Source organism: Sminthopsis crassicaudata, chromosome 5 (genome assembly GCF_048593235.1).
Source record: "Sminthopsis crassicaudata isolate SCR6 chromosome 5, ASM4859323v1, whole genome shotgun sequence".
NCBI lineage: Eukaryota > Metazoa > Chordata > Mammalia > Dasyuromorphia > Dasyuridae > Sminthopsis > Sminthopsis crassicaudata.
Window position 1 is genome coordinate 53,340,621 of NC_133621.1, and position 22,930 is coordinate 53,363,550.

The 22,930-nt window shown below is 35.1% G+C and overlaps 1 protein-coding gene across 1 annotated transcript in view; it reads left to right on the plus strand.

Moving 5' to 3' along the window:
* The window catches only part of SLC39A12 (solute carrier family 39 member 12), a 98,552-nt gene that overhangs the window by 21,873 nt on the left and 53,749 nt on the right, over positions 1 to 22,930 (plus strand). Inside the window, 2 exon segments of the mRNA XM_074266786.1 lie at positions 6,158 to 6,336; positions 17,717 to 17,888. Coding sequence (XP_074122887.1) covers positions 6,158 to 6,336; positions 17,717 to 17,888 — 351 coding nt within the window.

Consider the following 22,930-nt stretch of genomic DNA (forward strand, 5'->3'; position numbering starts at 1 on the left):
CTACTACAAGCTGGACACTGCTAAGCACTTTCCAAATATTATTTAATTTGATCTTAATCACAACCCTTCAAGATAAGGTCTGTTTTGCATTTATCTTACTACCATTTTGCAGTTGAGGAAATTGAGATAAACAAAAATGACTTGGCCAGAGTCACACAACTGGTAAATGTTTAAGGCTGGATTTGAATTTGGGTCTTTTTTATTATTCACTATCCACCTAGCTGCGTACATTCAGTGAGAAAGGCACCTGATTTGGAGTTGGAAATTTGGGTTCCTCACTCATTGGCTATGTAGTTTAGAAAAATCACATCACCTCTCTGAGACTGAAGCCTCATCTCTGACATGGAAATAATATTTATGGGACATACAGTATTTTATAATGTGAAGTCAAGTAATATTATAAATATAAAAAGAGCTTTGTGAACCAGGGAATCTTGGAGAAATGTTAGCTATAATTAATATTTCCTGAAAGAAGATTGGTGGGATTGAGACTGTCTTCCTCAAGGAAGTGCCATCTGGGTGGGACTTTGGAAGATGGAATTTAGCAGGAGAAGAGAGGAAGGGCGGTCATTGACAGGGTGGGTATAGGCAAGGACATGGGAACATGAGATGTTTGGACATGATCAGAACATTCAGAAGAGTTCAATTTGTCTAAGACATGGAATCTGTGAAGGGAATGAATATGAGATAAACCTGAGAAAGTAGAATATTGCCGAATCATGAAGTACCTAAAATTACTGCAAAAGAAGTTTGGCTATTATTCAAGAGAACCTAGAATGTCATTGAATATGTTTAAACAGAGGATCTATACCAGACCAGTGGGCGAAGATAATTCTGGCAGTGATGTGAAGAATGGATAGGAAGGTGAAAGAGTAAAAATAGGAGACTGTGTAAGGAGCTAGTATGTATCTAAGGTCAGATTTGAATTTAGATCTTATTCACTCTAGGCTCATTACTCTATCCATGTGCCAGCTAGCTGGTTTCATGCTATCCTGAGAAGTTAGAAAGAGTAGAGGAAGAAAGTTTAAGGAACTTGTAATGAGGAAGTCAGATGGTTCAGTGTTCTCAGTGAATAGGTTAGACCATATGGAATGTATGTGTGCTCGGGAGGTGGGGGAGTGATAGTTGTGTATGTAGAATGTGGAAGAAGTATTATTAGAGTTAAAAAAGAAGAAAATTCAGGGAATTGTTACCAGGAAAAGTAGAAAGAGATGGTCAGTCAATTATTAAGTACTTCATAAGTGTCAGGTGCTGTGCTAAGAACTGGGGATACAAAAAAGACAGACGCTGCCCTTAGAAGTTCACAGTTCAGTGATAGAGATGACAAACAGATACATACAAACAGGCTATGTATAGGATAAATAAATAATTAAAAGAAGAAAGGCAATAGAAATGCTTTCTGTAGATAGATGGGTTTTTAGTTCAATATTTAATTTTAAAAAATATTTATTATATTAATTAAAATATCTTAAAAGGAACATTTAAAAAGCCAAGGAAGTGGATATTAGAATAGAGAGCACTGCAAGCATGAAATGGAAGAGTTTGAAGTAGGAAATTCTGTGAGGCTCTGTGCCATTCATTTGCAGGAGTGAAATCAGCTTGATTTTCCCCAGTGATGCTCAGTAACCCAGAAACACAAATAGAGGAATCAGGTGTCAGGTTTATCTCAGAGGAAAGATCCACAGGTTGAATTTGGAAGAAATGGATGGAGAGTGGATCACTGTTAATGTCTTTCATTCTCAAAGAGGACCATTGACCATTATATCAGGGAGGTGATACCTCAACATGTAAATGAATTGGATTTAAGCAAGAGAAGGCTGTGCAAGACCACAAGCCTCACTTTATCCTCTGGAACCATTGACAAATTATGGATCAGAACAACTGCAGAGGAAAAGAAGCCGCAGCATGACATGGATGGCCTTCTCAGGCAGCTCAGTCATGAAAAGTAGGAAACATATGGAATGTCAGAGGGGATCAAATAAGGGCTTTATAAGGTTGGAAGCGACATGGACATATTTGTAAGAAGCAAGGAAGCTGCCAGTAGACAGGCAGGGATTGAACCTAAGTGAGAGAGTGGGGATGATAAGCAATGATAGGCAATTTTCTGGAGAAGATAGGATAAAATGGACTAATTTGTGAATGTAAGCTTGCCTTAGCAAATAGTCGTGCAGGAGGAAGAAGCACCAGCAGGCATCTAAGTGATGGAGATGAGTAAAAAGGAAATGGAAGCTCTTGGCTAATAGTCTCATTTTTTTCAGTGAAATATGAAGCAAGATTATCTGCTGAGAGGGTTGGGGGTGAGAAAGAACATAGGAAGTTTGAAGAGAGATGAAAAGGTTTGTAAAAAGCTGCTCAGATGTACAACATAGTGAAAGCTTTTAGGGAGATGTAAAGGGAGAATCTAGTTGAGATTATATAACATTTGTAGTGGACCCAGTCAGTATGGTTTGAAAGCTGGGTTGAAAAACCCAGCTGTTTAAGTTTTTTGCAGATTTGGCTAACTTGAATTTCTCATTCTTAGCTATATGCATGTATTTTAAAATGCACTTAATAACAATCTGGCATTTTAAAAAATCCAAATGGTAGGAAAGGAAATGGCAAATACCCAATATTGTTATATAACATGTACTTGTTAAAACTTTTAAAATTTTAAGTACATTTTGAATACAAGGAAGACAAATGAATGAGTATGTGGGTGTTTAAGCCATTGACTAAGAGTATAATCAAAGTAGATTTCCATTATGTTTAATACTTGCTAGTGATTAAAAATATAAACTCCAGAGAAGAAGTAACCAGGAGAATCTATGCATTGAAGTTCTTATCTCAGGCTGCCCATACTATGAGGCATCTAGGTGGCACAGTCTCAGAGACCTCAGACACTTATGAGCAATGTAATTATGAGTAAGCCACATAACCAGTCTGCTTTAGTTTCTTCATCTGTAAAATGAGGTTAATAATAGCACCTACTACCCTAGGTTATTGTGATGATAAAATAAAATAATTTTGACTTTACAAAAATTAAAGCATTTTATGTTATTATTATAATAGCTATTAGTCAGTATCAACGTGTTTATCCTGTGACAATTCCACCCCTGGTATCTATGTATTTTCTTCCTTTTACCAAGTTTTTCTTTTATTCAAAACAACACTTCTTTTGTTTCCCCACTGATTCTCATCTCCAGTTATCCAAAGCTTGCTTTCCAATAACCCAACTCATCCCAAGTTAGAGTCAAGGGAACTGAGTTCAAATCCCAGATGTACATCTGGATCAACGTGACTTTAATATCTGAGCCTTATGAGAAATGTTGGACTAGGTAATCACTAAGGTCTCATACATCTCTACATCTGCGATCTATGGTCACTTTAAATGAGGTGATCAGGGAGGACCAGAACCTCTGGGATGATGGTTTTCCAAGCCCTTCTCAGGGCACCTCATCTATCTTTTGTGTCCATATTTCATCCTACTCTCACTGTGACTCCAAAAAGCTACACTATGCTCAGTGACCTTAGCCTGATAAGACTATCTTGACAGATGGGCTAAAGCAAATTGAAGGTAACTGACAAGCTCACATCCATCATGAACTGTGATGATGTCGTCCCGATGCTTGGGAAGGCTTTCCCCAATTAGAATAAGTGGGTGAAAACAGTTTATTCTAATGGTCAGGAAGGTAGCAGAAGCAGCAACTATGGAGTACTTAGAGTTTAATCAGGCAATGGATATGCTGAGATTATCTAATGCATTGTGGGCAATCTCCACTTGTCCTCACTATATCCCATTACTGGACTTCACTAACTCAGGAAGGAGGAGTGAGGCTGGTGAGTTTGTATAGTTCTCACTTAAATCCAATTCCATAGAAATCAAGATATCATCCATGATGACATTGGTCCCTTTAAAAATGGACAAACATCATCAATGATAATATGCAGAAGTTAATTATTATTAATTATTCATTTTAATATTCAATATTTGGTGTCTAGGGCAGATTTTAATGAAGAGGTATGACTTCTAAGGGTACAATTTGATGTTCTACAGTATGCGGATGAGAGGAATGTTTGGATCAGAAGGTGCTATCTGTTAAAGATCCTAAAGACTAGAGTTGGGACTTTAGAAATGTCCTCCAAGATTGTCATTTTGCAAATGAGGAAAATGAGACTCAGAGAAATTTAGCATCTCCCCAAGATTATAGAGTTAGCAAACAGCTTAGTCTTTATTTGAAACCTATATTTTGACTCCAAATCAAAAGTCTCGCCTCTTCTCTCTTAAATGAGTAAGCCTTCAGATGACATAGTTTCCCATGTGAGACAATAGGTTCATAGTAATTGGAATCTTAAGAAAATTGTTTCCTAAAAGAAAATTGTGACTATTATATGAATATTGCTCACCCTCACACCATGTACATTGCTGTAATATATTTCATGATTCCTGACTTTCATTTCCCTAAAGATGGTCTAATACACACTAATTTCACTTTGCTTATCTCTCCCCAGCCAGCAGCAGAGATGCACAATTTTAAAAATTTTCTTGCTCTTACTTTTTTGGGGGAAAAAACCCAACAACTGTGCTCCAAGGAGAGGATCATTTATGTTTGTTGGTTGGCCAATTACTATTTATACATGTCTAGGCGGATTAATTTTGCAGTCTCAAAACACCAGAGACCTGGTTCTAGATTTTACCCTTCTGATTATTTTCAATATAAATAATTTTCAGAAATCTGTCCTTCCACAAAAAAGGTATGCTTATTTGCAAATGACCAAAACTGATGTGCCTACAAATGCTTGACATCAGTTTACACTATTCAAATGACCATATATAGCAAAACAGGCCTTTTTCCTAAGGTATAGCTATCACTTTTGTTCACAGTAATTATTTAGAACACCACTGGCCAAGCAGGATCCATGTAGTAGATATGCTTTAGAGCTAGATTTCGATATGTTGCTAAGTGTCTTTATTGAAAGAATATACCAATATAATAGGTGGCTATTTGATAATGATCTTTTTTAAAAAAAGTTTAGGGAAAATAGAAAAAGATATGAAAGAAATGGAAAAGAATTAATGTTCTAATTTTTTTTAGAAATGAAAATTAATAGTCAACTAACAATGGTCAATGACCTTGGCTTTAAATCCTAGGATGTATTATTAAAGGGATGTTTAATAAATATCTAAAAAAGAAGAGGAAAAGCATGGTTTTGTCAAGAACATGCCATGACAGAATAATTTCATTTTTACAAGTTAACTAGATAGATTAATCAGGAGAATGCCTCAACTGAAGTTTGCCTAGGTTTTCATGAAGCATTTTCAGATAACCTCTCATATTATTTTAGTAGAACACATAGAAAGCCGTGTGCTCTTAGATCAGGAATAAGCAAACTATGGCCCAAGGGCCCAGTCTATGAATCATTTTTATACAACCCGAGGACTAAGAATGGAAACCAGATTTGACTCTCAGACTGTGGTTTGCTGCTCCCTTGGGCCACATAATTGTGTAGTCAGAAAAATCAGAATTGTAGACTAGTAAGACTCAAAGAGTTATCATGGCTAGAGATTTACATGTGTTCCATGGAGATGTGCTCAACCTCATGTTGTCTGATATTTTTTTCCAATGATTTGTATAAAGGCATAGATGGGATGTTATGTTATCATAAATAAATTGTGGCCTTGGAGTTTGTAAAACAAATGTCAAGTCTTACTTTGGACACTACTGACTCTTGGACACTGGACAAGAAATTTAACTTCTCAGTGTCCCAGACATCTTTTTAACACTATAATTGTATATTAAAAGTTCTAAATCAGGTATGGGTTATGTTAGGATTTGTTCCTGTCATCTCAGAATCTCTCCTGGGGCTAGCAGAGGTCTCTTTGTGATTTTCACTCGTATCTAATGTCATTTATAAAATGTCCCCTGAGCAGTGGTTACCAATCTACCAATTCAAAAAGATCATAGAATTTAGAGCTAGAGTCTTCAGGTGAATCTAGCCCAGAACTCCCATTATTATATATGAAAAGATTGAAACCCAAAAAAGCATAGAACTTGTCAAAGATTCACAAAATAGCAGGTTCAAGATTTGAACACAAGGCCCTGTGATTACACACCCTGTGTTCTTTCTGTAGATTAAAAGTATTTTTACTCTGACATCAGTTTTTCTGTGACATTTCTAGAAATAGACCAGCTTCTCAATGTTCTTTGGACCCAAATTCCCTGCAACAAAAGAGAACAATTATTCCCGCACAAAAGAAGATGGAAAAACTTTACCATTCAAGACTGGGCCCATCTCAATCTTTCAGTTTCTGCTGGGCTGGACGGAGACTCACATGACAATACTGAAACCTGGGATCAGGTATAAATTTTGTTATTCTTAAGCCTAATGACTGTCAATGAGAAGAAATTACATGGGCAAGTCAAGGGACCGGGACAGGAGGGAGGGAGAAGGAAAAATTTAAGGATAATTATTACATTTTCTTTCTTAAAAAAAATTATACAAATGGCACAAGGACACATGACCAATCTTGGCAAGCCTAAGAATGATTTCTTTTCCCCACCTGGTTTCTCTCTGCAGACTTAGGTTATTAGGAAAATCATGTGCATAGTTTCCTTTGGGCCAATATGTATACCTGTTATTATCTGCACCATAGCATATGGCAATAGAAAAAAAATGATGGATTTGGAGACAGAAGAACTAGATGTGAATCACAATTCTTCTCTGTACCATTTATATCTGACCATGAGCAAAAAATCACTTCATTTTTATGGATCCCAATTTCCTCATCTATAAAATTAGAGGGTAGGACTGGAAGGCATCTAACATCTCCTCCAGCTCTAAAAATGTATGATTTAAGTCAGAAATTTTAATGGACCCTAAAGCAACAATAAACATTTCTCCTTTAAATCTGATTTTTTTTATGATTTGGTTCTAGTTCAAGAGCTCTTAATTTTCTGTGAATTATGGATCCCTTTGGCAGTCTAGTTAAGCCCATGGACCCCTTTCCAGAGTAATGTCTATTTCCTACATTCATGACTGAAAGGGATGATGAGATTAGTGAAAATAAAGAAGCAATTTCCCCTCCCCAATGAATCCAGTGATGTGCTGGAATCCAATTGTTAAATGTTCAGTATGTTTGTACTTCAGTTATCAAGAAATGCTACAAATCAAGACGACTTACTGTTTTGTTAATGGTCTAGACCTAAGAAAGTGATGGACAAAATGATAATATAGATTAAATTGAAAATGTGTTGTATGTATTTTGGTTTTTTCGAGACTCAGTTGTTAAATATTTATAATATAATAATTTATAATATTCAATATATATATATTTATATAATATAATAATTTATACTATAATAATAATATTTATTTATATTTATACCATGTTATGGACCCAAGAGGAAGAATCTTTGTTCTAGTTTACAATTATGCTTCAGAGATAATCCTTATGAGAGAATTCAGTTAGCCTTCCTTCCAACATTTTGTGAGAGGAAAGCGTCTTTTTAAGCTACCACCAAAGTCTTCTTCTACTGTTTACCCAATGCATGGAAGTGACCTTGTGTTCTTGCAGGCTGTGCCAATGGAACTGAAAGTTTGGTAGGTCTTACCAGCCTGGGAAAACCTTTTTCAGTCAAGGTCTACTGCAGCACTATGGCCATTGTTGCAAGTGTAGCTTAATTAAGTTTGGAAAATCACATCATCACTGTAGCCAAAAGATGATAAATTTGTTTTTAGCCAGATCAGCTCTATAATACTAAGAGTGATTACCACCTATCTCAGTGGAAGAAAGATCCATGAAATACTGGGGTGAGGCACCTGTGAGCTCCATTGCATAGAAAGAACCACGGGTCCAGTTGATACTTGGGCCAAATGCACTATGACTTTGTGGTCCAGTGTTACCAGAACATGAACAGAGATAGAGACTTTGCCACATGGAGACATAAGACAGCAAGATTTTCTACATTCTTGTTTAGAAGACTTTACTGTACCTACCAAGGATAAAAACCAATTTGCTTGATGACTTTCCTATTTATGTAGAGATCAGAGATTGCTTTATAATGTTTATAGTCTCTAAGGAATGAGAGACTCTAAAGAAAATCTCTTTAAATACACACATATACATATATATGTGGACATATATATGATTTTCTATATTTATATGCTATATATATACATATATATATATACATGTGATGCCTGTGTATGTGTGTGTATATATATATATATGTGTGTGTGTATAATATAATACATATATATATGTTTAATGATATATGGAGAGACAGAAAGAGTAAGAAAGAGAGAGAGAAAGAGAGGACAGAGGGAGAGGAGAGGAAGGAAGAAAAGGAGGGACAGAAGGAGGAAGATAATGCAAGAGGGAGAAGGAAAGAGATGGAGAAAAAAGGAGGGAGGAGGAAGGAAAGAAAAGGGGATTAAGAAGGAAGGAGAGACAGTGAAAGGTTATGTACATTATGTGAAGCCAGAAGAATCTGAGTTGAGATCCTGCCTCTGATGCCCACTAGCTCTGTAGCTTTTGGCAAAGCATTTTACTTCTCAGTGCTCTAGGTAGCTCTCTGTGACTATAATTTGCAGATAAGGTGCTGACCTGTGTTGGTAGAAAATCTAGGAGCTCCCATACCAGCAATATCACACGTATAGTAGTTAATCTTGTTTATATTATTTAGTATTGAGTGTTTTCACTAGGGAAATTTACTAGGACATAAAGAAGCTTATATCTTCTGTTTCTCCTTTTTTCTCTCTGAATTGAGCCTTGAATAATAAAAGATTCTGTCAGAGATCCATAGAGACTTGGGCCACTTCTAGTTTTGAAAGCCTCTAGACAAAATTGCTTTTAAAATGTAGCTCTGAAAAAAATCGAACCAGGTACCAAAACCATATTGTGTCCATCCATGTACAAAATGAAATCAGGTACCAAAACCACATTGTATACATATATACATGAATGTGTGCATGTATGTTTGTAACTATGAAAAATGAGATTGGTTACAAAACCATATTGTATGTACATATGCATGTAGCTATGAAAAGGAAATAGTATCTAAACTACATTGTATGTATGCATATATCACGTATTTTGTATTTATGTAAATATGTAGCTATCTACATATACTTTATGATTTAGAGATTTTATATAACAGAATAAACATACATATGCATGTATATATATATCCATCACTATATATGCAAATATAACTCTATATAACTCTCTCTAGATACACACACACACACACACACACACACACACATATTTAGCCCAGAACCATAATTTCATCAGTGTGTAGAGTTCCAAGAATTTCTTTTGCCAATACTACTGGCATGTTGACCCTTCCAGCTTAGAGAAGAACCTACAACATTGAGAGAATAAGTGATTTGCCCAGGTTCACACAGTCAGTCTGTATAAAAGGCTAGACTTGAATCTTGGACTATCTTGTTCTGAGACCAGCTTTGTTGCCAATAAGATATGCTCATCCACATACAGACATATACATACATACATAGTACCTCTAGCCTTTTTCTGTGTAAATCCACTCATTTTTAAGAAAAAAAAAAGAAACACAGCTAATTTGCATAATATGAACACTGATATTAAATAATTCATTTAAATAACTTAAGAAAGCATTTATTAAGCACCTACTATGTTCCAGGGAGTGGGCTAAACTTAGGGGAAACAAAAACAAGAACAAAAGAGCCCTAGCCCTCAGAGAGCTTACATTCTTTCAGGAGAAGAGTGGGAATGGGATATATTATTAATACAAATGAATGAATGATGAAAAATAATTCAAGGAGGAGAGTGTTGTTACCTCCTGGAATATGTAACAAAGCACATCTATTATTGTAGACTAATTCTACTTGGAAGAATAAGTAACTTAGCAAGTCTTTCTAAATACAGGAAGAAACCCAGGTTTTCTAACCCTAAATCCTGTGAATTGCTTGTGCAGAACAACCAATGAATCTCCAAAATCAAGACTTTTCTCTGTGAAATGAATACCCAGTGTCTGTATACCAAGGAAATAATGAAGAAGGGAAAATATGTAAAAATATTTGTAGCAGCTCTTTTTGTGGTAGCAAAGAATTGGAAAATGAATAGATGCCCATCAGTTGGGGGAGGGGTGAACAGGTTGTGATATATGAAGGTAATGGAATGTTAGTGTTCTATAAAAATGGTGAACAAGATGATTTTAGAAAGACCTGGAAAAATTATAAGAACTGATACTAAGTGAAACAAGCAGAACCAAGAATACATTGTATATAATAACAGCAAGAATGTGTGATGATCAACTATGAAGCACTTGGTTCTTCTCAGTGGTTCGGTAATCCAAAGCAATCCCAATAGACTTTGGATAGAAAATGCTATCTGCATCCAGAAAAAGAACCAAGGAGACTGAATGTAAATCAACACATACTATATTCACTTGTTTCTTCTGTGTTTTTAAAATCTTTCCCATGGTTTTTCCCTTTTGCTCTGATTTTTTTTTTCTTCCCAACGTGATTTATAAAGCAATATGTATTAAAAATAAATAATTTTTAGAAAAAAATTAAAGTAACTGAAGGAATATATAAAAAAAGAAATGAGTACCAGTGCTTTCATCCAGGCAAATCCTAGTGCAGATGCTCTGGTTGGATTTTTAAAATCTGATGTCCCCATTCCATGAACAAAACACTAGACTGAAATAAAACCTCACTATTCCTATACTCTCTGAGCCTTTGCTGAGAACCCTCTCCTCCTGTTGCCAACAGGTCAATATCAAAAAACTTTATAGCATGAAGGAAAAAAAACACCAAAATCCTCTTAGCACTACTAAGTGAATCAAGATGGGAAGGTGTCTGATTTATCCTTGCCTACAACCAATGCTCTGGCACATTCACAAGTGGTCAATGTATCATCTCTACCTGGCACAGCATGCAAACTCTTTTGTCCCATAGCCCAAGCAGCCCTCCAAGAGCTCCTTCTGATTGGCTCTGAAAAGTCTAGAATTAGAAGGCAAGCTCTGAGCAGTCTGCCAATTTGTATTAGACTATAAGGATCCAACTCTTGCACAGAAAGCAGCAAACCTAAGCCTGGCGTATGCGTGTCTTTTGAAGTTTCTCGTAAAACTTCACATGGAATAGAACTTCATATGGAATCCTTCACATTCAGTATTCCAAAAGAGGTCTGGTTTCATCCAGCGCTCAGAAATAGTCTGATACAATAAACAGAGAGCTGGGCTTGGACTCAAGAAGATCTTGCTTTGAATCTTGCTTTTGACTCTAATATGGGACTGGAGACAAGTTATTTAAGTTTTCTGCAAATGGAGATAATAATGCACATGATATCTTCTCACAGATAGGGTGGGAAGCTCAAACGGGGTAGCACCTACACGGTGTCCCAAAAGTCAGAGTGCAATTTTAAGTTATTAAAATTTAATACTAAATGAAGAATGCAACCACGATAATCCAGCAGATAGCTACCCAACTATTTCACCAGTGGGTCAATTATATGCAGATCCAGAGTGTATCCATAAATGCAAAGAACAAATGGAATATCTAAAAGTCCCCAGTGCTCATTTTTAAGCTTTAATCTACACTGACTTTTGAGACACCTTATATCAGGTACTTGATGAATCTTACGATACTACATAATAGTCAGCTATTGTTATCCATAGGGGTATTCCATCTTCCTATGTATATCACAGATTTCCATACTTTTCATGAATTGCTGTAACAAAAAAAAAAATCCAACTTTCTGTTAGGTTGGGACTTGTGAATGGGCTCTGATATGGGCAGGAATGGTAAGGTTGGATAGAAAAGAACGAGTTAGTGGAGAGTAATAGAAGCAAAGAGGCACATTTTCTTGGCTATGCATCTCCTTGTCCTAAATACATTGGGATGAATGATGTTGCCAAGGTCTTTGCCTCAAGTGACTGCTGCTAAGACCACACAAATACTGTATATCCCCTTTACAGAGCAGCAAAGCTGACTTTGTAATATCAGATTCAATCTGTTACTTAAATCATTTCAGTTGAAATGGTTTCCATTTCAGTGCATGGAGAAGGCTATGTCTTAGCATCACTGAGTAATCTATTAAAGGACATTTTTACTCTTCATCATTGTCGGTTTATTCTATTTTTTTTTTTTTACAGTTCAAAGCATTATGATTTATCCTAGTGACCTTAAATTGCATTCACTTTAGTGATGTCAAGAGATGTTGAAAACAATAGTGGCCTAAATAAGTCAGGCACAGTAAATAAAAATGAAGGGCCCCAAATCTCAGAATAGAAGATGTATTCTCGTAAGGAAAGTTATTCTAGAACTCAACATTGCTCTCAGGTCAACATTTTTGTTTCTTAACTGTACACTGGGCATGGATACGTGGCTTCCTGCTCCCATTTGCCTTTCCATTCCTTCCCTTGCTAGATATTTTCCATTTAGAGATTTTATCTAAAAGGATTCATCTTTGAAAGTTTGTCACTCATTTTTATTTTTATCCTGATCTTTATTTTTAGTGTGTATTTATGTTCCATTAGCAACAGATGGTGTAAAAGAGAATTTTATGTAAGGTTCAGTCCAAGTTAGTGCTCCAATTGCAAATTAACTTTCACATTTTTTTCATGATCACCCTCAAAAGTTTTAGGTAAGAAATTACACATTTCTAAATAAAAGTAAATGTCTCATCATCATAATACATGGTGATGAGAAATTCATTGAATTTTTAGAATTTCTTATTTTCTATAACGATGAAAAAATAACAGGGTCTAAAGAAGCAAAAGCTGACCTTATAACCAATTAGAACTAAATTAAAGTCCCACATTTGAGATTTTAGATGACCCTGTTTCCTAATCCTTTGATACTCTAGACAACTCTCAGAGACCAAGGGACAGAGAAGGAATTGATCTGCATTTGGAGACAGAATTTTCTCATCAATTTCCTTGATATCAGTGAATTCATAGAACCAATCTCTATCCTATAAGATAGCTTTTTGACACACAAGCCCTCAAGATTAAAATCTTATTGCATTATAACTGAAGAACAGAGAATTGCAAAGGTAAGCACTACAACATTAAATATATTATATCATATGGCATCTATTCATTCTAATGAAAGTAAATTTAAGTTCCATTCATTTATCATAAGTTTATTTACAAAATGAATCAGAACTTGAAATAACTAAGATAAATTATGAAAAATTTCTTAGAAACTGGTTACATTCACTGCTTATGTTAGTTGCATAAGATACTAAGACAATATTTTCCAGTAATGGGGAAATGGAGCTCAATCTAAGAGGATTAAGTATTAGGACATGTCATCACTGTCTAGATACTCTTTTTAAAAAATTCATTCACTTATTTTAAAATTAAAATTTATTAAATCATTTTATTAAATTTATTACTTTAATTAAACATTTCCCATGTAAAAAATGATTTTAAAATAATTTTGAGTTCTAAATTCTTTTTCTCCTTCCTGTACCTTACCCGTCCTTGAGAAAGTAAGCACTTTGATTTCAATTGTACATGTAAGATTATACCATACCTATTTTAATATTAGCCATTTTGCAAAAGAAAACACAAACAAAATAAGATACTAAAAATAAAATTAGATACTATCTTTAAGTGGAGCTGTGTCTTGATTCTAGATAACACAGGATCTAGCAGTGGACCAGACATGCATAGGACACATGGGTATCTAATTACCTTTTCTCCCTTAAGTTTCAGCATTTAAGATTTTACCCCAAAGAATAGAAAGAAATATGACAGAAACCCAAGAACATGGAAGTCAAGCTCAAACTCCCATCTTTTGGGAGCTTTACTTGGTAGTTTACTTCTGTATTCTCCTACAGAGTAGAAAATAAATCTCAAAAGATAAACTAGTCTGATAGTTTTAAACTAGCACTGAAGTCAGTGAGAGCCTTTTTAAAATATCATTTCTTGGGGGATGAGGGGATAGAGTCAAGATGGCTGATAAAAAGCATAAACTTACATGAGCTCTCCCAATACCCCTCCAAATAACTTTAAATAATGCTTCAAAATAAATTCTGGATTGGCAAAACCCACAAAGGGACAGAGGAAAACAATTTTCCAGCCCAAGACAATTTAGAAGGTTAGCAGGAAAGGTTTGTTGTATGGTAGTAAGAGTGGAACAGAGTCTACCACAGGCTGTGCTAATGTACTAGGGCCATACCCCAATAAACCATCAGTGGACCTTGGGGGTAACTGAATCAGTGGTAGCTTCCAGAGTTCTCAGTTCACAGATGGGGGTCAGACAGTTACTCAGAAGGGAAGTATGAGAGATCTTTTGCTGGGTCAAGAATCTATTGCATTGCCCACCCACCATTCTGAGTAACGGTTCAAGGGCAAGAAGGAGCATTAGCACACTGGAGCTTATGGTTGGAAGGAAGTGGGGATTGTGGTCACATTTCCAGGGCTGGAAAGAATGATCTCTCACAGACTAGGACACAGGCCAGGGGAGTAGTAAACAAACCTTTCCTTAGATCATACCATATTGGAAAACTAAAAACTTACAGGTCCCCAGAATTAGTTCTGAAAACACTTATACAAAAAAACTGAAGAATGGGATAGTGTCCCCATTCACCCTTCAAACAGAACTCATTTTAAAATAGAGATAAAAGTCAAGAAATGCACATAAAAAAATGAGCAAACATAAAAAAAAGAAGCTGACCATAAAAGTTACTTTTGTGACAGGGAAGATTAAAACACAAACTCAAAAGAAGGTAACAAGGTGAAAAGTACTATATTGAAGGTGTCAAAGAAAAATGTGCATTGGTCTCAAGCCCCCAAAAGCATTCCTGGAAGAACTAAAAAATAATTTAAAAAAAAGACAAGAGAAAAAAATTGGGAAAAGAAATGACAGTGATGAAAAAATTATGAAAAAAGGCAACAATTTGGTAAAAGGAGGCACAAAAAATACTGAAGAAAACAATACCTTAAAACAACAGAATAGGTCAAATAGTAAAAGAAGAGAAGAAGGCCTTAAGAAGCAGAATTGGACAAATGGAAAAAGAAAGCTATACAAAAATTCACTGAAGAAAAAATTCTTTAAAAATAAAAATGGAAAAGGGGGTTCAAAAGCTAGGTGAAGAAAATAATCCCCCAAATTGAATGGGGAAAGTGGAAACTAGTTATTCCATAAGACATCAAAAAAAAAAATCAAAGGAATGAAACAAATGGAAGAAAAATCTGAAATATTTTAGTGGAAAACAACTGACCTGGAAAATTGATCAAGATCAGATAATTTAAGAATTCTTGGACTACTTGAACATCATAATAAAAAAAAGCTAGACCTCATATTTTAACACATTATCATGGGACTCTAATGTTCTAGAACTATAGGGTAAAATAGAAAATAGAAAAATTTGACTTTCTAAAACAAGACTCTAAAGAAACAAAAAGTAAGCAGTGAAGAGAAATAGTAAGGGAATTAAGTGGTTTGTATTTCTACATGGGAAAATGCTTGTAAGTCTGAAAAACTTTCTTAGGGCAATTAGAAGGAGTATACAAAGAGGACATAGGAGTTGAATACGATGGACTGATTATTAAAAAAAAACAAAATTAAGGGATAAAAAAGGATGTATGGGAAGAGTGGATAGGAAGAGGAATGGGGCAAATTGTCTCACATAGAAGAGAAAGAGAGTTATTATGGAGGGGGAAGTAAGTGGGATCTTTTGAATATTATTCTCAACATAATTGACTTAAAGGGGGAATTACATAAACACTCAGTTGGGTATATAAATCTACCCTACCTTAAAAGAAAATAGATTTTATAGAAATCTATCATACTCTTAAGCAAAATAGATTGGAAAGATGATGAAAAAGATGAGGGCTAATATGAGGGCTGGAAGAAGGTAGTAGTTTGAAGCAAAATACTTATGAAGATGAACAGGGTAAAAGGAGAGAGAAAATAGGATAAATGGGGAGGAAAATAGAATGGAAGGAAATACATTGTAATCATCAATGGAGAAAAATTTATAACAAGTTTCTCTGATAAAGGCCTCACTTCTCAAATATATGAAAAGTGAGTCAGATTTATAAGAAAGTAGTTATTCCTCAATATGGCACAGGAAGATTGCAGATGTTATTTCTAGTTATATGAAAAAAATACTCTTAATGTCTATTAGAGAAATGCAAATTAAAACAACCTCCATATCCCTAAGATTGCATAATATGATGAAAAGGAAAATGACAAATGTTGGAGGGGATGTAGGAAAATTGAGAAACTACTGCACTGTTGGTATAGTTGCATCCTGATTCAACTATTCTGTAAAATAATTTGGAATTATGCCCGCAAATCTCTAAAACCATGCATGCCTTTAGAATTAGAAATACCAGTACTAGCTACTACCTCTATGACCTAAAGAGATATCAGAACCAAAAGGGAAAAATACCTATCTGCAAAAAAAAAATATTTATAGTACCTCTTTTACTGATGGCAAGAATTAGAATGAGGGAAAGCCAAGTTACAGTATATGATTGTGATGGAATACTATTGCGCTTTAAGAAATGATGAGCTGGATGCCCTCAGAAAAACCTGGAAAATCTTATATTTATTGATGCAAAGTGAAATGAGCAGAACATTGTACATAACAACAGTAATATTATGAGATAATTAACTGTAAATGACTTAGCTATTGTCAGCAACACATTGATCCAAGATAACTGAAGGACTTAAGAAAATAATATCTATCTCCAGAAAAAGAAGTGATGGAATCTGAATGCAGATTGACACATACTTTTATTTTATTTTATTTTTTTGTTTGGGTCTTTTGTTGGTATTTATAACATGTCTTCCATGGAAATATCCATATATAATCTATATCAAATTGCCTGACTTCTAAATGAGAGATAGGAAAGAATTTTTGATTAATTAAAAAAAATGTTTACAACTGTTTTCACATGTGATTTTGGGAAAATATTAAATAATTTTAAAAAGACATAAGAAAAATCTTCATTTGACTGAACTAGGTATAGTGGAAGTTTTTGAAATTCATGATGTGGGGCCCCAACTAAATTTTTCTACCCTTGAACTTATTATTAATAGTCTACATCTGATATGTATCTAGCTGTGCCTACACAATGCCAAGAACTAGATAAATCTCTCAGTTTATTTAAAATCAATAAATTCAGTTAGAAAGCTTTTTTTGAAGTGAATATGCTGTTTTGACTGAAATGATCACTTTTCAGCCATTTTGTAGGAGATTATAGTGCAGTCTAATTCCCTCCCCTGCTTTTGATATTTCATATTACTTTTAAAGATTAAATACTAAATTTGCTAGCTGAAGACAATGCCCTTATTACTTCAGAGCTCGTATTTAGAGTGGGTTTATCTCTGGAGACTATTGGTCCAAAAAGCTATTTTCTTTGAAAAACAACAACAAAAGCATCGGCTTAGGAAATGAGGCCAGAGTTCTAACCTACTTCATGAGGTTTTTGTGCAGAATCTCATTAAGCATGATTGCAAAACACTAAAATAAAGGGGAAGGGGGCACAAGAGCAACATTAAAAATAATTATGATGAATATGATAGATTAAATTTTGACCAGTAGCCAGAGCGAATCCTCTTTGTTCACAGAAAATGTTTTTAAGAAGTATGTTTGATAACCTTTACTTTTTTTTTTTTTTCATTTAAAAAAATTCCATTTCATTCTCATTCATTCTTAAAGAATGGACATGCATACTGAGTTTGCTCCAATGGTGTGGTTAATAACAATACACATTTTCCTTCCTAGGCTTGCTTCTCTGCCAAGGAGCTTGTGGAGATATTTTTACCCAACAGCCATTCTCCTATTTCTAAGGAGCACTTCCAGCAAATCAGCCCAGCGATCATTCAGCAACTACTCAGTTGCTCTTGCCAGCTTACAAAATACCAGCAAGCCAAGCTGCCACCAACAGCCCTAGAAAGTGAGTTGTATCTCCTGACTGTGGGGTTTTATATTGTGCTAATTCACTTGGTTTGTATACATTTCACTCTCTCTAAAGATTGCAAGTATGCGCTACCTTCAAAGAAAAGAACAGGGCGTTCTGTAGCACAGGGCTTGGGAACACTCATCCTACGTGGTGCAGATGGGAGATTTGGCACATCTAGCTCCAAGTGCCTGATCAGGGTCCAGTCACTAGAGTGATGGGGACTAAATTCCCCTTTTGACTTTATTAGTTCTTTATAAAGTGTGTTGAAAATGTGAGTTATCCTTTTCAGTTTGCAAGATAGCCATAAAATCATCAAGAAAAGAGAAATTCTTATAACTTAAAAATACAAGATTATGGGGTTTGGGGTGTATTTTATGTATTTTTTTAATTCATTAGATGGCAATTCCAAGGTTTCCGTGGAACAGAGCGAGGGATGGGAAGGGGAAGTACTTCATTCCTAGAGAGCTCCAGTTAAGGTAGCAAATTAAATTGTTCAAGTCAAATTGGTAATCCTACAATGAGCATCTGGGTAGCACAGCGGATAGGGCACTGGGCCTGGAGTCAGAAAGATTCATGTTCCAGAGAGCAAAGCTGGCCTTAGACACTCACTTACTAGCTATATGTCCCTGGGCAAGTCTCTTAATCCTGTTGAAAAAGCTAGAAAAGTTTGAACATTGGTCCAGTGATGTACTTACTATCCTGCAGCTAAATTCAAAGGATTCATATAGATGCACAACCAGATCATAGATTATTTTGACAATAGCAAGTCTGGGAGCTATTGACTAAGACATCTTTTTCTTCAAAAAATTTATGATGTCATCAGAGTATTCTCTCACTTTGATGACATCATAAATCTTTTTTTATTTTTTTATTATAGCTTTTTATTGACAAAACATATGCATGGGTAATTTTTCAGCATTGACCCTTGCCAAATCTTCTGTTCCAACTTTTCCCTTTCTTCCCCCCCCACCCCCTCCCCTAGATGGCAGGTAGACCAATACACATCATAAATCTTTTGAAGAAAAAAAAATCTCTGACTATACTAATAGTGAACTAGTTATATCTGTGGCCAGTGGTCTATTTTTTTTGTTTTGTTTTGTTTGTTTTTTTGGTTTTTTTTTTTTTTTTGATTAGGCAATGGAGGTTAAGTGACTTGCTCAGGATCACACAGTTAGTAAGTATTAAGTGTATGAGGCTGAATTCAAACTCAGATCCTTCTGAATCCAGGGCTGGCATTCTAGCCACTGCACCTTCTAGCTGCTCCCAGTGATTTAATTTAAATGTCAATGCAATTTATCCAAGGGCATGAAATTAGACTAAGGACAAAACAATCCCTGAAAATGGGAATTGAATGACATTCCTCTCTCTAGTGGAACACCAGGGGTAAGTTAATAAGTAGATCAACAACTGGTCATTAAATAGACAAAGGTTAGATAGGGTCAAGGGGCAGATAGACGGTGCGTGAATGGAATGCCAGTCCTGGAGTCAGGAATACTCTTCTTCATGAGTTCAAATCCAGCTTCAGATACTTACTCTAGGGCAAGCCACTTAACTCTGTTTGCTTCAGTTTTTGCATTTATATAGTGAGTGAGAGAAGGAAATGGCAGACCACTCCAGTAACTTTGACAAGAAAACTCCACAATGATCACGAAGAGTTGGACATGATTGAAACAACAAGAAAAAGATGGGGTCAGAGGCTTCATCGGTGAAGAAAATCTTATTTTTCTTCTTGCTCATCTAGGGTCCTTTTCAAGGACAAGTCTTTCTGACACACACACACACACACACACACACACACACACACACACACACACACAAATCCAATAAGAAAACTAACTACCAATTACTTACAATTTTGTTTCATGCTGTTTGAGGAAAACAGACATTTGCCATGAAGCTGCCTCTGCATTGTAGGAGTTTGCGACATTGCATTAAATGGACTCCAATGGGCCATCATTTCAATAGGTATCTTTAAGTATATTGTAACTAGTTCCCTGATCATTATATTAAATTGTTCCAAGAAATTAAATGTAGTTTCCAGGAAAGAATATGGTGGTCAAATTGTATTAATATTACAAAATCAATTTTCAGACTAAATGGGAGTAGAAGCTCAAGTTTGGTCAAGAAATTAATGGAAGGTCATATCTGAGGGATTCATCTTAAAGTTGGCAAATTACCAAAATTAGCCAGCAAATTTTATAACCCTAGCTAATAGCCCTCACAGTATCATATCATTGTTAATAAATCAACTAATGGCTTATCAGAAACCACAATCATATATTAAGATTATTGGTTGATGATATCAACACAATCCAAAGCAAAGGGTCTTCCAAAAAGATCAAAAGGATAATGAAAATTACATTGTTGGCAATATAAACTTACAAGGTCAGTTTTTCAATGTGAGAAACTCAAGTGAATCAAATATTACAGCCTCTATTTATCAAGAGATTTGCAAACATTTGATAAAAATATCAGTAGGTACCCAAGAGTTGCAATTGGTTTTATGATTCTTTAACTTCTGTTCTAAACCAATTTGTCTCAAGCTTCCAGTTTTTATTTTAATAGATGAAAATGACTCTCAATTGTCTGTAGTAATTGAAGACAAGATTGGTACATGGCATTTTAAAATAGTAAATGATCCAAAAATCTTAATTTGGTTTTAAAACTAATTTTGCATCATTTTTGGAGTGAAAGTTTCCATTTTGTTTTGTATAAGTTTATTTCTCAAATGATCTACCCTCTGAATGGCATAAATTGCAGAAAACACAGAAATGTTCTGGCTAGGGTAAGTAAACCAGTTTTTTAAGATTTTTTAAAATGTGGCATTCTTGATATTCAAGCTATATTCAGATAACTACTAGTCAACAATACACAGATTTGTTGATGGCATAATAAAAAAAATCAGTAAACTTGAAACCAAAGATCTGGTTTGGAATCCTGCCTCCAAAATTGTATGTGCACATGACTGGGGGCAAGCCATCTCTCAAAGTCTCAGTTTTCTCATCTGTAAAATGGAATTAATAAACTTCATACTTACCTATTTCAAGGGTTTGTGAGTTGTTAGGTATGCACTTAATAAATCTTAGTAATATAAATTCAAAATATTGTTATATTTCTTAAAAACTAAGAAATCCTCCATCATTACAATCTTTTAGAAAATTGTCAGTGCTAATATAAAACTATTCAAAGATCCATAATGATTTTAGTCTTCGTTTTCCTTACATGGAGTTCATAGGCTCATTGCTTCCTTGAGCAAATATATTTTCAAGCATTTTTGTAAATGAGTTCTAGAAGCTCGCCAAGTCTTTCAGGTTTTCTCTAAATATTTCCCATATTACCTCTTAGTAGATATTTACTCGGGAGAGTATCACTCTCCTAGCTATGCCTAGAGGCCAGTTCTTAGATTCTGTCTGGTTATGGCCCTAAGAATACACTGATTTAGATTCTTAGAAGATATAAAGTCAGGTCAATGAGATTATCTCAGGGAGCCAAAGAACAATTTTAATTCCTTACCAGAAAAACATGCTTATATCCCATTTGTCTCAACTTGACTGCCTTCCTTTTAAAATATTAAAATCTCAGCCAATTATTATCAGTCTTACCACATCATAAATACCATCAGATCTTGCATTGCAGGCCATATCACTGCATAACTCACCCCAGTCCAGAAAACATATTATCATGTTACACAAAACACAACATATACCAATACAATAGAAAATAATATAACTAGATACATACAAGGTATATCACTAGATGTTAAATGCATAGTGAAAAACTTAAAATAGCATGAAATAATAGAACAAGCTAGTTGCTAAAAAGGTATGTATATTAATGATCTCAACTACACTTGGGTTTTTCCATTGTCCTCTGCTGGCATAAAGAGAGTGAGGTATCATATGATTAATGGAAGGTAGTGTGCTATAATATTTTTCCACCAAAAGCTTCTCTAGGAAGTAATTCTGTAAGTAATCAACCCTTTTAGTCCTACACCCACCAATATCATCCTATTCTGCTCCATTTCTCTTGGATGGCCAGTCAAAAAATTAAATCTAAATTCAATGGAAGTCTAGAAAGTATGGTTTGAAATATACTAAAATAGTGGCTTCACTCCCTCATTCTATCAAAATTCCCCCCCCAAACTGATAACAGTCCTTTTTTACTGGCCATGTGATTCTGTCAGATAGCATAGGAAACTTGAGTGAACAAACAGATCTTCAACATGTTGCAGCTTGTGTTGATTTTCCTTCTCTACATCCTTCTGTCTGATATGAATGGAAAGGAATGTGATTGGACAGCTTTAAATATCTATCAAGCTCTTCCTCAAGTAGTGTTCTGAGGAAATAAGGGAAAACTCATTGTGGCATGAAATTCTTTTTGAACTCACCAAGACCAGCTGTAATACTGAGCTTGGCTGCTCTCTATTTTTCCTGGCTTTTCTGCTCTATCTGGCTCACTCCCCATTCCCGAATTTTCAGTTTGTCCCATTTCCATGAGTGGTTGTCCAAAGAGATTTTGGTTTATACTTTACTTTCCCTTGCTTGTAGTAACAGATACTGTACCACTGGTGCACTGCCTGCTTCATGTCCATAAAACATGGACTCTCAAAGTCAGGTTCTTCTTCCTCCATTACCTCAACTGTGGATGGAGGAAAGCACACCTCTGCTCTGGCCAGAAATTTCTCTAATGGCAAAGGAAAAGGAAACATGGGAACTCAGAAATATGGGAACTTGGGAAAATATGTATACACCTCTAGTTTCCTCAAGTCTCTCTGTGATGGCTTTTCCATGGTATTCCTCGGAAGTTTAAAAATATGATTACACATAAGAGTGTGAGGAAGTCAGCTGGTCCCAGCTCCAAGAACTGATCGTTAAATTCTCAAAAGTACACTTCAAAGAAGAGAAAATATTATAAATGTGTTTATTTTATTGTTTTGTTGATTGTTGAGACTTAAAATGATACAGATAATATTGATAATGCAAATTAAACTCGTGTGTTGGATTGTTAAGCATTTAATAACACAACCCTCCTTATAC